The sequence below is a fragment of the Diadema setosum genome, chromosome 9, assembly GCF_964275005.1.
Source record: "Diadema setosum chromosome 9, eeDiaSeto1, whole genome shotgun sequence".
Classification (NCBI taxonomy): domain Eukaryota; kingdom Metazoa; phylum Echinodermata; class Echinoidea; order Diadematoida; family Diadematidae; genus Diadema; species Diadema setosum.
The window spans coordinates 25,813,255-25,830,501 of NC_092693.1; the positions used below are offsets into that span (position 1 = coordinate 25,813,255).

Consider the following 17,247-nt stretch of genomic DNA (forward strand, 5'->3'; position numbering starts at 1 on the left):
TTCTGTAGCGTTCTATTGAGGAAAGAATTAGAAATTATTGAAGAGAAACCAAACAATGGATAGCAAATGATTATTGGAGAGAACTGGCAATTTGTACTTATATTCACAGGATTTTTTTTTTCTTCTTGCTTCTCATACTTCATGTAAATTATAAAGAAATGCTTCATGGAAAAAAAAAATAAATCTAATACTGATGACCTTAAATATCAAAATCATAGAGCATCTTTATTAGTACAGGTAAATCCCATTAGAACGAATTGCTTGGGACCACGAGAAATACTTCGTTATAAGTGAATTTGGTTATATGCAAATGGCTGTGTCGTTGGTTCGTACATGTAGAGAATCCTGACTTCAACTAGCATTGCTTCGTTGTAAGGGATCATTCGTTATAAGCGACTTCGTTAAAACAGGATTTATCTGTATATCCAAGGAGCTTAAAAAAGCTCTTTGGTATATCCAGTGCATTTTTATACTTTTTGAATTTCAATTGCACAAAAGAACCCTGCTTGATGGAGAGGAAATTTGCACCATGAAAACAATCATATCATGCATGCATATATGGGATATATGGCGACAATTAAGTCCTTCACAACTTGATCAATATCATGCCAATAGAATACTGGCAATTTTTGTGTGTGTGTGTGTGAGCAGTGTGGTGATGATAATTCAAAGATTGACATCAGTTTTATTTCACAAGGAGTTCATCAATTTTTTAAAATGTATTTTTGGAGATTTTTGAATTAAAAGAATCTGAAAATGCATTGTGCAAAAAAAAAAAAATAAAACTTGCTAAAGGTCTTACAAGGCCTTGATTATTTTTGCTCAAACCTTTGCGCAAGCTCTTTTCCCCTTTTTTTGAAAGCTTCTTCTGTTTCTTATGCAATATTTCTTCTTTCCTCAAGACACTCATGTAGACTTTTATATATCCTTTTACTCTTATTTTCACCCAGTAGTTCAGAACAGAAGAAAATAGAATTTCACTATCATCTGCACACAAGTCCTCGCACAAAGCCTGCCAGCATCAGATGACACTTTCATTTTTTTTTAATATTTTTACAGAGTAATTCTTTAAGGTTTTGGTTTGGTGCAATATTGATGTCCAAAATTTTTTGTGTCTGTACTTCCATGACTACAAACAGTTTATAGACATTGCTATTGACAGTGAAGAGACCACCTCTGTTAACTAAATTTGTCCATGTGGACGTATATTAAAAAAAAAAAAAAGAGTCGGCTTCAATGTCTGCTTGTCCGCTCTTCCAGCTTTTGAAGAATGTTCATAAATTGAGTTGCTTTTCCAGAGATCTTTTTCCGATACCTCTTCAGCAGGGCATGAGGAATGTATCCAGCATCATATCTTATTACGTTCTGATCGTGATCGGTTAGTATTACTTCTTTTTCACCGTGAACAGAGTCCTGCTTCATCCTCCTTTTTGTAATCACAAATAATATTTTTCTCATCAAGTATTGTTGAGTGAGACGTGTAACATGTATAGGCACACTTAAACTTGTTGCAGCAAAGAGATCCTCCCATAACTTGTTTGCCTGTGGATCAGTCCTTACATCATGAAAGCTAGAGCACATCTTACTACCAGCAAATGTGCCAATTTGAGCATTGTCTCCGGCGCTTGCTGTATGGTAAATCTGTTCAACAATTACTTTCACCATAGCAAGGAACGTTGCAGTGCTCAAGAGCGCCAGCATTTTTCTACAAAGCCTTGTGACACTCTGTCCTCGCTCAGATCCCCCTCAGATCCCTCGCTCAGATCCCCCTCGGCTGCTTGTAGTGCCTCTTGAAATACAGCAGTGCTGTCTGTCATCAAATCTTCTCGTGTCATCTGAACCTTTACCCCTGCACTACAACAAAAAAGCAACAAATATAAAAAAAATCAAGTTCTACATAATGCATGTCAAAAGCTGGCATAAGAAAATAACTGTAATTAATTAGGAGTTATTTTGTATTAAAAAGGACTACATATGTGCAAAAAAAAGCCCAAAGTTTATTGAATGTTACTGTTCTCTGGGATAGCCCACACTCCCCCCCCCCCAAAAAAAAAAAAAACACAAAAAAAAAAACCAACAACATACGTATATATATATATATATATATATATATATATACAGCTGTATAATTAAATAAAATTAAATAATAAATCCCAACGAAATTTAATGATATAAAAGAAGCATGATGGCAATAGAACAAAAAAACCATCACAAAGTTTGCTTGCATGCATCAATTGCCATACAATGCTTCTTGGTAAACGTTTCATCCAACCTTGTTTACACCATCTATGCGAAATTGCAAGGAAAGGTCCATACAAATGCAAGTCTGTTCCCTCAAGGAGCTTCAAACACATCTCATATTTCGTTGACCCAGATATATCTCTTCCACCTGAATGTTATGCAGCTTGAGAGTGCAGTCAAGTCTGCGTATTGATGACTGAATTAGTCAGATTCAGGATCCCTTACATTGTTTTTAACTTCTCATAAGTCTCAACATTTTCCCTAACAGATTCGACTTTAAAGTTACCTGTACTTGCCTACTTGCATTAATTTAAAATCAAGATATACTTAAATGGAATTTTCATCCTCTTCTTTTTGGATGTTACAGTGTTCCCATCATCACTTGAAGCTTGCTCAGTTGCTCTTTGCTTCCCTTCAGGATCTGTAGTACAAGAAATGAAGAAATTAATATTATACAAGGTGTTGCTGTTCTGATCATGATGAAATAAAAGTAAGAAACAAGAAGCTGATCTTCATTTGAATTTAAGATGGATTATTAAATGCTTGACAAGTGACATATGAAAATTCCTTGATACTAGACATGTACCACAGCAACATTACGCACCAAGGTCAAGGAGCTTCTTGGACATTATTTTGATACCCTCTATTAATAGTATTACTGCAGTGTTACTCACCCATCACTGTCATTGATAAGTTTACTTTCTTTAAGTTTTATCAATAATTTCCAAAAGTCAGATTGAATATGAACATTAATTAACTCTCATCAATATTTAAACCTTTACTTGAACCAAGTAGCTTCAAAAACAACTTTAGTACTAACACTAACAATCGACATCGATTATAAGTTATAACACTAACACCACAGAGCATCAATCACAGCAATATGTCCCACCAGTACTGGCAGTAGATTGTTTGTAATATTTAGTCTTTTTAGTGCAGACCTCTAATAGATTTACTTTTTTTTTTAAAGAAATGAAACTTCTGAAAGGTCTAGTAACAACAGCAACTTTTTTTTTTTTTTTTTTTTTTACCCTTGATCTAGACTCCGTACTCTTACTTAAGTGATTTACTGTCTTAGTCTTACAGTCTGAACTTTAGACTTATTTAGATGTGGATCTAATTGTTAGTACATCTAACTCGGTTTTGGTAAGTTTACGAATCAAGAGCAAGAAAAGATTTGAAGCTCCTTTGTAAAATGAAAAAAAAAATGATAGAACAATGTTTGACTTGAAAACAAAAAAAAAAGTTAGACTGCAAGCTGCTAAAAGTGGTAACTTTACTTAGATCTGTTAAATAATTAAGGTGTTAGGCCCTACTGTTAGAATCTAGAGACCGCAATCTGGTAATTAGTATAAAACATGAATTTACTAACGATAACATTAATGTTATCAATATCATTCAAGGAGCTGTGTCTAAAGCTCCTTGCCGTTGGTAATATGGAATTGGCAGTGCAGATTTATACAATGTATTGAGATAAATTACCATCGGTATCTGCAGAACAGAATTCACAGTACCATGACCTTCGTTCTCGATTTCGCTTGAAGCGAACCACTCTCGCCCTCAATACCTGCCTCTGCTGGCATTTTCATTACAGAGGGTATCTATTTACAAGATGTAATGATCATGAATTTAGCAAGGATTTGTAAAATGCAGTCATGAATTCCCTTTACCCATCATGGCTGATGAAACTGCGACATTGTTGAGGTAACCACACCTTTTTATTTAATTTCATTGTTCAAACTTATTCTTAACATAGTCAAAACAAAGCAAAAATCTCAAAATGTTCAGAAGATGGCACAAGTCAAAACTTTCTACAAAGATTGGATACGGCAATCTTTACTGACCTATATAAACACAAGTTTTCTATGATAGAGCTATCAGTTCCGCCTATGATGGCATTCTGATAACTTTGATTGCGTTTTTGAACTCGTACCAAGCTATTGTAACAGTCATTACCTCTATAGTTAGATAAATGAACAAGTCTTTGGATTCATTATAACCAACGTTTGTAATTGTAACCACATAGTAACATACACTGCCGATAACAGGTGAAAAATTCCTATGGCCATAAAAGGAGCGATTACGGTGCAAAATAATAAGTACATAATGGTAGGATACCTAATTGATTTTGCAATGAAAATGACGCATGGTTTGACTACTGCTTCAAGCAGAATGAAGGAAAAAGGAACGGAATATACTTCTGTTCATAATACGATGCTTTACAACGTATTTCACTGTACTACAATTGGTAATGTATGGTTGCGTTTCTATGCATTTTACGGACGGAAAATAAAAGGCAGAGGGATGCTCACTTAATGCTGACACACATGCAATGCATTCAATGTTTTTTAGATACAATGTATTGTATTTAGTATATTGTTTGAAACTTTGAAATTGCGAGTCCTTTTGGTTAGAACTTCATATAAGGGTTATTACAATTAGAATATCAGGCAAAAATTAAAGAATCAAGATTTCGATTCGCTTGGAAGACTAACGATGCTATGACGATCGTTCGCAGCAGAGACAATCAGCTTTAGATATGTATATTCAATTCTGTTTTCAATGAAAGAGAAACTCGAAAAAGTCAACTTTTCTTGCCTGATGAACATGGTTTGATGTAGCATGCGTGCATGGTATTGCTTTTTAGGTGATACGCTAGCGGCGTATCACCTATTGTGTTTGCTTGAAATTCCCATTTCTTTCTGACAAATTTTGTTAACAGAATATCTCAATAATGACTCGACCAATTAACATGAAATTTTCAGTCATCATATCTCATGACAATATCTCAGTACAGCAACATTTTCATGACGATAACTTATCTATGACGTCATCTAGGCGCCATTTTGTGATTTTCAATGATCGATCATAACTTCATAACTAAATGCCATTTCTTTATCATTTTCGGTAGACATAAAGTTCAAGTCACATCTGATCGTCCTGTACTATGCTAATTACCCATGTCAGCATGACGTGCGCGTATGCGCGCGTCAAAAATTTAAAATGCTCAGAACGACTTCTCGACCGGTTTTCTCGAAGTTTCAGACAATTTTAAGCGTTTCAAAAAATTCTGCACGTGCGCGTCCATCCGCATGTTTTACTGCACACAGCGCGTAGGCAACATGAAAATGCACTTTTTTCGACTGATTTGGATTCCTGATACATTAAGTAACAATATCCATTGATTTCTGATTGATTTTGACCTATAACAAAGGCATGCACTGGCATCAAAGTTAAAATTCCGCTCGCACGTCTATGTGCAAATATAGTGAAAAAACATGTCTTTGTTTATTTCGTCATAGCTCCTGAAAATGTCCAGCAACCCTATGTTTTTATTGCATAATACAAAAGCAGACTTGTAAATAACATGTAACAGTAAATAACAAGTATCAATATTTCAAGGAAAACTCGATGACATCATCATATCGTCATCTGAAATTAAAAAAAGTGGAATTTATTTTTTTGAGGTACTGTTTCATTTGCTGATATCTCTGTTGTTTTAGCTCAATATTATGCCAAATTCGGATATGTTGTACTTCTAACATTTCTCTTTCAAGTCCATTCATTGTTTTGCAATTTGATAACGTCATCATACTGGAAATTGTGATTAAATGCAAAGACTCAAAATCAGCCAAGTTTACGTGTTATGTATATGGGAGGTGATTTTTTTTTTGAACCATGCATTGACTTGATAACGTTCAAGCACCTTTACCTCAGCTGATTTTGCTCCATTTCCTCTGAAACTTAAGTATGTTGTAGCTGAGACAGTAAGCTGCAGTAATCATGCATTTTATTTTTTCAAATCTCCTCATCAGGTTGACAATTTCGCAGCTTAAAACTGAAAATGAGAATGGAATGTGGCCGAAACGATTCCTGATTTATCTTTTACATATAAGCTTACGTTCCTCATATATTCTCATCAAGAGGTATAACTGAGAGGTTAAAGGCGACGTCTCTGGTGCCAGAGACGTGAGATTGCACACGTGCGGGTTTGAACCCCACAAGAACACAAAACAAAATACTTCTATTTTTTCCTTTTTTTTTCTTCAATGGAGTAATTACACCTTCGTCCATGTAGAAATCACGTTCTCATGTATATGCACACACACACACACAACGACTCGAAATGACACAGAAACCGTCTTAGATTCACTTGTCAAATGAATAAAACTGAGTGTATACTGAGTAGTAGTAGTACTAGTAGTAGTACGTCATCGAAGAAGCAGGTTGAACTTAAATGTAGGTCTACCTAGTTAGACTGTAGTATACATGTAAACAACCACTATCGGCCCGATCATGGGTATATCGTTTCGTAAAGAATTTTCCTCAACATGTCAAACTTTGGTTACAGTACCTCTCGCCATGCGCCAGTTGTCTTTCCGATGCTAAAATCTTGTGTGAGCTTTAATGTAGTTGCGTTAATTTCCCCCAAACGTTAACATGCGTTAGCGATCGTTTATTTTATCGTTACTGACATCGTTAATTTTCCGTGCATTGATTTGTGTGACTAACGTTCCCGATATAAAACGTTACGCGTCAATGAAACATCAATGTAAATTAAAACAAAGTTTCTTTTGGTATATACTGTAGACACCAGTACTCGAGCCAGGCCTGTGATAGCTAGCCCCCATAGCTCTAGGCCTTGCATACAAGCTAGACATACTGCTTGATTATAGCGATCGACTTGCACATCAGTCATCTATGCATAACCCACGACAACGCTGAAAAATAATACTTGAAAATATTAACCCACCTGGATATCGTCATGGAAGGTCCTCTCGAAAGTTCGAGAGAATGACCGTTCCCCAGCTGAAAGCATTTTTGATGGAGAGAAGCATTCCTTGTCATGGAAAGTGCAAGCCTGACTTCGAATCGCACGAGCTGTGGAGTCACCCGGAAACTTCACCCACGTCACGTCTCGCATCCAGGGATATTTCTGTAGATTTTTTTCCATTTATTGTCATGCGACCAACACATGGCAGCTTCGCAGTAAAGACCCATAGTCGTATTTACAGCAATTTCTCTAGAATGGAGGAATGTCAAATTATATAAACGCTAAAATTCAAGTCGAGGAAACAGTCAGTACAGGCCAGAATACAGTTGGCCGGCTGTATAGCTGCGAGTTTTATGTAAAGAGCATTCGCGTATCATGCGCGTATGAATGGAAGTGACTTGGCTCCCCAACTATCCCATATGCACCGTAAATGCATAAATCAACATCCAGGTACTTTTTGCATATTGGCGATAGCGAGAATTTCTTGTGATTGTGCAAGCAATAGGTTACTCAAGTATGCATTATGGATTTAAGCAATTGCTTGAACTTGATCTTTTGCTTGACAAGCTTGTGCTTGTGCAGGTGCTTGAAGCAGCTGCTTGCAAGCAATTGCTACCTTTTATGCATCCGGCCCAAGGTCTCTATCTTTCTCAAGAAGAAGTAGGAAACAAGAAGACCTTGCAAATATGAACTCCATGTATACCCTAAGATTATTTTTTTTTTTCATCTTTCATGTCGTCTACTTTCTGTTCACTTGCTCAAGTCTGGAAAAAAAAGTTGTAAAGACATGAGTGAATGCTCAAGAATGTATACATTATCACATGTCAGGAAGGTGTGCTTATTAGGACTAGCTCAGCACAAATTAAGATAATCTTGGGATAGATTACATCAATAACTGACTTACTACATTAGTTACGTTCAGACGGGAGCCCTTAACCTCGAAGTTAGGAAACTTCGAGGTTAGAGCTTGTAGTTAGGGACCGTGAAGACGCACTAGTAGTTAGCAAACTTCGAGGTTTGCTCGATGTTTCGAGCCACGAGAAATCTTATGGTTAGCGCTCTAACCACGAGCCGCGGGGGGTCCCCACTCGTAGTTAAGCACCGTGTGGACACAAAAAACAACGAACTCGAAGTTAAGAGTGACCTCGCCGTAAACTCCAGCCCCCACAATTTCCCTCTGCTTCCGGGTCAACCTCCCAAACGTACACCACAAATACACTACACGTGAAAAACCTATGACGCACGACACAACATCATCTTTTCTTCCCATGCGCTTGATCTCTGAAACTGAACACGTCGAACTCGCTACTGTATTCTATACATTTGTATTCTTCTCCAACGCTAAAAAAATGTTTTCGACGAATATCTTCATAAAGGCATAAAGTCATCAGTGCAGTGCTATCTCTGCATACCATGACAGAGAACAAGAGTACCTGTAAGCGAGTCCGACAGGGTTGGACTAAAGAATAAATAGACGCCTTGTTAGCAGTGTGGGCTGAAACTTCCGGTTGTGTGGTTTTAACATCGAGTGGGACCCACTCGTAGTTACGGGGGGCAGAAGCTTTACCTCGAGGTTTCGTAACCTCGAGGTTAAGATTCGTCGTGTGGACACACGTCGTAGTTAGGGGGCAAGAGCTAAACCTCGATGTTTCCTAACCTCGAGGTTAGGGCCTGCCGTCTGAACGTAACTATTATAAACCCATGGTACTTCATGCTGATAGCTAGAAAGGAAATTTTGCCTTCAAGCCTTATCCTTAGAACAGAGAAATCTTGCCTTAATTCAATTTGCCCTTTGGCTACAAGGAGGTTTTGCCCTCAAGCTATTTTTTAACAGACCTTACCCAGACAACGTTAGGACAACATCCGGAGAATAAAATTCCTTGCCTGGGACAATAAAACCACAGAAGATAGGAAGGGGTACCGTTTTAACAGACACACACCGAAAACCTTCTCCAGGTAGATTTCCATGAAGAGGGTGTGTCCACTGATGCGACTTCCCCCAGCCCACCAGCCAGCGGTGCCTATTGTTCTGTATTGTGCATATCTAGGTAGGCAATCATGTTAGTGGACAAAAAAGGGTTAAGTTCACTGATCTCAATTTCAAAGAGATCAGTTATTATAATCCATGCACATGATCGATGCACGGTGTGTCAGTCATTCTCTGTCTGCAATGGTGTGTATGCATGTTGAGTGTTTCAAAGGAATGTACCGTGGGAGCATTCAAATAGAAGCTTTGTCAGGGTAATGTCGGGTTATTACCCTAGCTGGCTAGGGCAAAATTTGGCAAAATTTACAGCAATAATGTCTGAACAACGTTTTGCTGGGATCGTTTGCAGGCAGGGTAAAAAAAAAAATTACCCAGACACATACCCAGACATTGTCGTAACTGTAGTTTGAAAGGCTCTGTTAAAACGGGACTTATAGTTGAAACTTTAAACTTGAACTTGACGTCACTATTCAAGGACAGAGAAATCTTGCTGGAATTCAATTTGCACTTCAACTGCAAATTTTGAATCTGTACATTTTATGAAATACATGAATTAATGGATAGAAGGTTAAGGGTCAAAGATCAAGGTCAACTCCTCAAAATTTCACTATTTCCCTCATACGTTGTATTCATGCAATGATTTTTCTTGAAACTTAACATATGCAAGTACATGTATTACCCAATAGACATTCTCTGGGAAGTTTCTTGCCAGAAGGTCAAAGGTCAAAGCTCAAGTGAAAGTGCTAAATTTCACTTCTTCCTCCATATCTCAAAAGTGACTCATGGTATCATGAAACTTGGTACATATCCACATGTTCTATACCTGCATGACAGTGATTATTGGAATTTTAGGGTCATAGGGTCAAAGGTCAGGGGGTCAAAGGCCAGGCTAAATAAAATGCAACAATTTTACTTTTCAATACTGAAATTACACTTTTTCTCCATACCTTCAAAAATTACTCAATGCATGAACTTAGAAAAGGGTCAAAAGTCTAGTAAAAGTCCTCAAATCCCCAAATACATGTACCTGTACACTCAGACAATAGCAAACCTAGTTCAAGGAAAAAAGAACATTCAACATATTTGTGACATCCTGTCATTTTAATATTTTGCCAGTTATGTAAAACTGACATCACACACAACATTGTCAAGACGTACTATAGACCCATTAGGAGAACCAATGCATTATGGCAGAGGCATACCAGTCACCATAGCGACATTTTGAGTTTTATTTTTCACTATTTGCATGGCCCATACTTTCTCTACCTGTACCAGTTTCTTCACTGATTGAGTTTGAAGCAAATTTTACTCCAGACAGATTGATTTGCTGTTAATTTACATGGCACTTTGTTTCTTTTCAGTCTACTCTCCCGACATGCCACCCAGGTTGCCTTTGAGGGACATTGCCTGGGGCCTGGTCAGGAACTTTGGAACAGCTGTCCTCTGCTGGGTCCACTACACCATGGTCATCTTTGCCTGGCTGGGTATTGTTCCAGTTACAGCAAGTGAGTAGCAGTCAGCAGTCTTTGCATTTCCTGAGCAATTACAGCCTTGTAGTGAAAATCTATGAAACAGAAGTGCCATTCACATTACAAGTGAAATTTTGCAAAGTTGGGGTGAAAAAAAAAAAAAAAGCTGTGAGAAAAATGGCAAGCCAGAATGCAAAGATTCACTTTTCATGCAAAGTTTGCGGCTTACTTCTTTCCATCGGGTGATCGCGTTCGCGTCGGATGGTCGCATTACCCGACATTTCGTAAATAACATGCCCTAATATACGAAGGGTCGGATAAGGAGGGGTAAAATAATCACAATTTAACACAGATAATCCTTGACTTAAGGCTGATCATTTAACGCAACTAAATGTAAAAAAGTGTCATTCAAGTGATGAAGTATCGGGTGAATCCAGTGAATAAATCAAAGCAAAAGACATCAAACAAGCCACAAAATAGCACAAAAATTAATTGCAATAACAAATGAAAGAGTATAAAATATCCTCAGAAACATAATTCTATGGCTAAATAAAACAATAGCATTACAGAATGGAGAATAATGATGCACAAATATGGAAAAGCTTTAGTGTAGGCCCTATACTTCCGATCGAAACAGCAAATCTATAAGTGTTAATATAATTATGAAGAGTTTTATTGCAAAACGCACTAACTCCATTCTTGTTAATTTGATTGATTGATTGATTGATTGATTGATTGATTGCTTTATCGTCCACTCTGGAAATTCTTTGTACATCGGACATCAGAGCAAAAATAAACATTAAATACATCACAGGTACACCACAGATATATCACAGATTACGAATGAAACTAAGTCATACTAACATACAATATATAGCATATATGCAGGGCTCCACACTAACTTTTATTTTTGGTGGCCTGATCGGGCCACCAAAATCATTGATTTTTATTGTTTGGTGGCTCGAAAGTAAAATCTGGTGGCCCCCCCAAAAAAAAATCAAGAAAAACTAAATCGGTCCTACTAAACATATAGAAAAAGAAATATTAAGTATTACTGAAGTGATACAGGTACCCATGGCATGTCTAAAATAAATGAATACATTGTAGAAAATTCAATCATCTTACTGTTATTCTGATTTCTAAGATTTAGCAAATGGGCTTATAGATTATTATAAAAGTTGATGCCTATATTAAGTGGTCATAACTTACATTTGAAAATAAGTGGGAGCATTTGCAGATATTGGTAAACATCCGTCATTTTGTTTTGGCATTGTAAAGGGCCGAAAGTTACCGTTTTAAATTCATTTCTGATTGTAAAAGCAATCATCCAACATTTACTAGTATTTCAACACCTTACGGCAGCCGAATGTTGTACTGTCAATCATTTTCAAATGTAAAAGCAAACAACTGACATTGATTTTAGCATCTTACGGAGCTGAATGTTATCCTTATTCATTTCCGAACGTGAAAGCAAACATCCGCTTTTTATTTTAGCATCTAACTGAGCCGATTGATACTGTTGATTATTTCCAAATGTAAAAGGAACAATCTGTTATTAATTTTAGCATCGTCCGGAGCAGAATATTACGTACCGTTATTCATTTCCAAATTTAAGAGCAAACATCCGACACTTATTTTATTATCGTACGGAACCGAATGTTATTGCTATCCACTTCCGAAAGTGAAATGAATCATCTGACAATTATTTTAGCATCGTACGGAGCCGAATGTTACTGTTTTTCATTTTTGAACGTTAAGGCAGACATCAGACATTTATTTTACCATCAAATGCCGCTGAACGTTACTGTTATTCATTTCGAAATTTCGAAACATCCGACGTTTATTTTAGCATCGTATGGAGAAGAATATTACTGCTATTCACTTCCGAACGTGCAATCAATCATCTGGCATTTATTTCAGCATCTTCCGGAGCCGAATGTTATTGCTATTTACTTTCGAAAGTAAAAGCAAACATCAGACATTTATTTAATCATGGTACAGAGATGAATATTATAGTTATTCATTTCCAAACGTCAAAGGGATCATTCGACATTTACTTTAGCATCCTCCGGGGCTGAATCTTACTGCTATTTACTTTCGAACGTAAAAGCAAACATCCGGCATTCATTTTATCATCGTACGGAGTTGAATATTGTTAGAATTCGTTTCTGAACGTCAAAGCAAACATTCGACATTTATTTCAGCATCTTCCGGAGCCGAATGTTATCCCTATTCATTTCCGAATGCAAAATCAAATATCTGACATTAATTTTAGTACCCTACGGAGCTGAATCTTACCGTTATTCATTTCCAAAAGTATAAGCAAACATCCGACATTTATTTTAGTATCATATGGAGTCGAATATTACCGTTATTCATTTCCAAACTTAAAAGCAAGCACTTGACATTTATTTTGGCATCTTACGGAGCCAATTGTTACCGCTGTCCATTTCCAAAAGTAAAAAGCAAACATCCGACTTTTTTTTGGTGGCCCGATTGGGCCACCAAAATCTTCATTTCTGAAATTTTGGTGGCCCGACGTGTTTTTTTGATGGCCGCGGGCCACCGGGCCACCGTGAGTGTCGAGCCCTGGCATATGTACCATAACACCATAATACATTAACCTGATCGACATTTATAACTATACAAAAACTATTAATATATATCACTTTTATACAATTATTCAACACATAAATATATTCATTAATATCGTTTCCTGCATCATCATTATATTCACCAAACAATATATCACCTACATATCCCAATGTATGTTTTTTATAATTCACTCCAAAAAATATTCCAATATATAAACTGCTGCCATGGCAGCGCCTTATGAAAATAACACAAAGTGTGTCTTACATAAATACATTATGCATTCCAAATTTAAAGTAACATTACTTAAATACTGTGGAAATAATTCACCCCACAAAATTTTAGGAAAATTAAAATTACCATGGCGATGCTTTCTCCAACAAACACACATGAGAACCATATCCTACAAGTCTACACACGTCTCAATTTCATCATATACACTAAATTTAGATTCAATTACTTCAAACTTGTGAAAATAATCACTCAATATCACCATATACCCCAGATTTTATCATAATTAATTCAGAACTGATATAAACAAAACAAAAAAACATCGCGACGCAAACTTTGCGACGAACCGCCCGACCAACCACTACACAGATTCCTATATACCCTCTTATACACTTTGGGTATGCGGGAGTATAGTACAAAATAGGTACACATAATAGTTTCACATTTCACTACATTTCCGTGAAAGAATTTTGAGTTTGCAGATTGATATTATGATAGAGAGATGATACTAGAGGCAAAACTTGTTTGAAGTTGGGTCAAAATGACACAACGTATATAAGATGGTACATCTTTGAAAAATGCCGTTTTTTCCAATTATCTTTATTATATCTATTGTTTGATACCTACATGTATGTCACATAGAAAATAAAGCAAATAATAAAAAAAATGTGGTCTCCCAGCTCATTACGTATTCATGTCCGCGAGGTCCATGCATACGCGTACGATAAATGCGAAGGCTTTCCAGGGTGTTACGGTCTGACTGAACAAACTAATCAGTTTTGAATAATATTTCAGAAAGGGATTAAAAAGGTCTCACAATCTTATCAAATTTTGGAGGGATTCTTTCATGCACCGGTAGCTAGATTCTGATCATATCTGAAAAGAATTCCATCTTTTCAGTCAAATAACACAAGTATTCGCAGTGATCTGAAAGAATATCTCCATAAATGATACTACATGGTTTTGTACAATAAAGGGCATTATCCTGAAATAGGTCCTCACTCCATTCACCGCCATTCAGTTACACGTACATGTATAATTTGTATTTCGTCATAGTGCAGCCGGTGACTGCTATCCACCTCCATAGACTTTGCACATGGTGAAGACGCACACGCACAGAGGGAACCGGTATCACAATTCAGCCCAATAAAGTCCATGGAGGTGGTATGAGCTAGCTGTCACCAGCAGTGATCAAATGAGTGGAGACAGAAACCACGATAATGCCGATAACAATGTTGTCAAGACGTTCAGATAGAACAGGAAGGACCAGATCGTTGTAATCCACGAATCGAGACGACTAAAACCTTCGCTGCACATACTGTATAATATGGATGGCCGTCCATTGAAACCTGCATTATCACTTTATCGCACGCGAGCGTATCGCTTTGCCAAAGTTATGCACGGCGAGCATTTGAACAGTTCTTCTTCTTCTCGAGTCACTACGCAGAATGGAACGTTAGATTCTTCCAATCCAATGTTGGATGCACTGCCGGCCACAGGGCGTTAAAGCTGCCAGATCATTTTTTGTGCAAGGCTCTGGTAGAAGTGGACAGACAAGGAGATGTTGCATAGTCTGCTCCTCTCCACACAGGCAGGTGTTGTCATCATTCTCACTATACCCCCACTTTGCTAGGTTAGATTTGCAGCGGCCAACAGCACTTCTTAGGCGATTGCAGCAAGACCAGAAAGGCCATGCCTCACTGGCGCCTGATGGTGTAGTTTCCTTAGGACCGGTAGTAGACACTGTAAGTGGTGTATATGGGTAAGACGTTCTATCCACATGGATACACGCTGCTTATCAGGGCTTTTTTTTTCAGTGCCTCTACAGAATGCATGAAGCTGCGCCTGGATATTAGCCTCTTTCTTGAATGATAATGATTGAAGAAAGGGTGGCGAGGGTCATTTTCTTGCTTCAGCTTTTCCTTCTGGGATGCAAAGGTCCTACGGATGCTTGGAGGAGCAATCCTACTCAATAGGTAGAGGTCTTCAACCTTTGTGGGCTTTAGGCAACCAGTAATAGCACGGCATGAAGAATTTAGGACAGTGTCAATCTTAGTGGCATGAGCTGATCTACTCCAGACAGGTGACGCGTACTCAGCTGTAGAGTAGCATAACGCCAGTGCTGTTGTACGTACTGTCTTTGCATCAGCACCCCACTTCGTATTAGTGAGCTTTCTGAGGATACTATTCCTTGATGCTACCTTTGCCTCAGTCTTAGTGATGTGATCCTTGAAAGTGAGGGACCTATCAAGTGTCACCCCTTGGTAGATTGGCTTTGATACATATTGCAGGCGTTTTCCATACCAACTTATCTGTAGTTGACAGTTGGCTTCCCTGTTCTTAAGATGAAACACACTGATTTGTGTTTTGTCTGGGTTTGCTCTTAGATGGTTCTTGGCATAGTAGGGGATGAGTAAGTCCAGTGCTCTGGAGAGGGAGTCCTCTACTTCTTCGAAGGTGTCCTTTTGAGATGCAATGCACAGGTCATCAGCATAGAGGAAGCGTCTAGTGTCTGGTTGAATGGGTTGATCATTTGTGTAGATGTTAAACAACAGAGGGGCAAGCACACTCCCTTGAGGAAGTCCGTTCTTCTGCGTCCTCCATCTGCTCCTTCTACCACCGAGGTCTACGAAGAATCTGCGGTTTGATAGCATGTTGCAGATTAGCTTTGTGAGTCTAACATCTGATGTCATCTCATACAGCTTCTTGGCAAGGATACGGTGATTGACTGTGTCGTATGCTGCAGAAAGATCAACAAAGGCAGCCCCAGTAATTTTCCTGTTCTCAAAACCATCCTCAATGTACTGCGTGAGGTTCAGTAGTTGTCCTGTACATGATTTTCCAGGTCTGTAACCCGCCTGCTCCGGGATAAGGTGATCATCAACAAACAGTGCTATACGGTTCAGGAGGAGGCGTTCAAACAGCTTGTACATGTGGCAGAGTAGGGATATTGGCCTATAGCTCTTAGGGATGGCAGGGTCTTTACCAGGTTTCAGTAGAGCAATGACTTTTGCTTTCCTCCACATCTTTGAGATCTTGTTGGACTTAACACATTCGTTGACCATATCAAGAAGCCATCTGCGTGCGCCTGGTCCGAAGTGTTTGATTTGTTCCACAAGGACATCATCAAGACCTGCAGCCTTGTTGTTTTTCATAGACTTCATTGCAGCTTCCATTTCACTCATTGTGAACGGCCTTGTGAAACCTGTGGTGTCTTGTGAGGATGCATTAGCAGCTCTAGGAAGTTTAGCCCTATGAGGACGGTGATTTGGATTTCCCCGGCTGTTCACGAGGAGTTGGTGGGCAACCTGGTCAGCGGTGACTTGCGGCCTTGGCTGCGGCTTTGTGTAGTCATTTCCTAGGATGCGGATGGTCTTCCAGGCTTTCCTGCTACTGTGAGTCATGTCTGTGCTTTCAATGAGCTCTTGCCATTTCTTCCGCCTTTCTTCTGTGATGGAATTAGCTAAGGCTTCACCAAGCTCAATGGTGTCATCACTAAAAGGGTCATCCTCAAAACACAAGATGTAGTCATCATATAATGCCTTAGAGTTATCAGTCAAGCCCTGGATGTACCTTGTGCGGCACCCACGAAGAATGTTATGGCGCGATGATGATTTAACTGATTCTACAAAAGCATCATACTTGTCAGGGGTGGCAGGAAGATCTAGAATAGCAGAGTCTAGATCATCAGAGAAGCCCTTCCAGTCGGCTTTCTCGAGATTGAGGCGTCGTCTGAAGGGAACAGCACGAAGAGAGATGACTGCAGTGATCTTGAGACCTATTGGTCGATGTTGTGTGTGGGGAATGGGATCCAGAACAATCTTTTCACACTGATTGGCAACGATACTGGATGTGAAAATCAGGTCTGGGTTGTACCCCCGCCTTCATCGTGAGCTGTTGAAAGAAGGAGGGAGCTTGGCATCATGAATGAGAGACAGTTGGTTGGAGTCTGC

At 38.4% G+C, this 17,247-nt stretch overlaps 1 protein-coding gene across 1 annotated transcript in view; it reads left to right on the forward strand.

Annotated features, from left to right (window-relative positions):
* Positions 1 to 17,247, forward strand: part of LOC140233518 (E3 ubiquitin-protein ligase MARCHF6-like) — a 193,174-nt gene that overhangs the window by 33,192 nt on the left and 142,735 nt on the right. Inside the window, exon 4 of the mRNA XM_072313637.1 lies at positions 10,364 to 10,507. Coding sequence (XP_072169738.1) covers positions 10,364 to 10,507 — 144 coding nt within the window. The remainder of the gene's footprint in view (positions 1 to 10,363; positions 10,508 to 17,247) is intronic.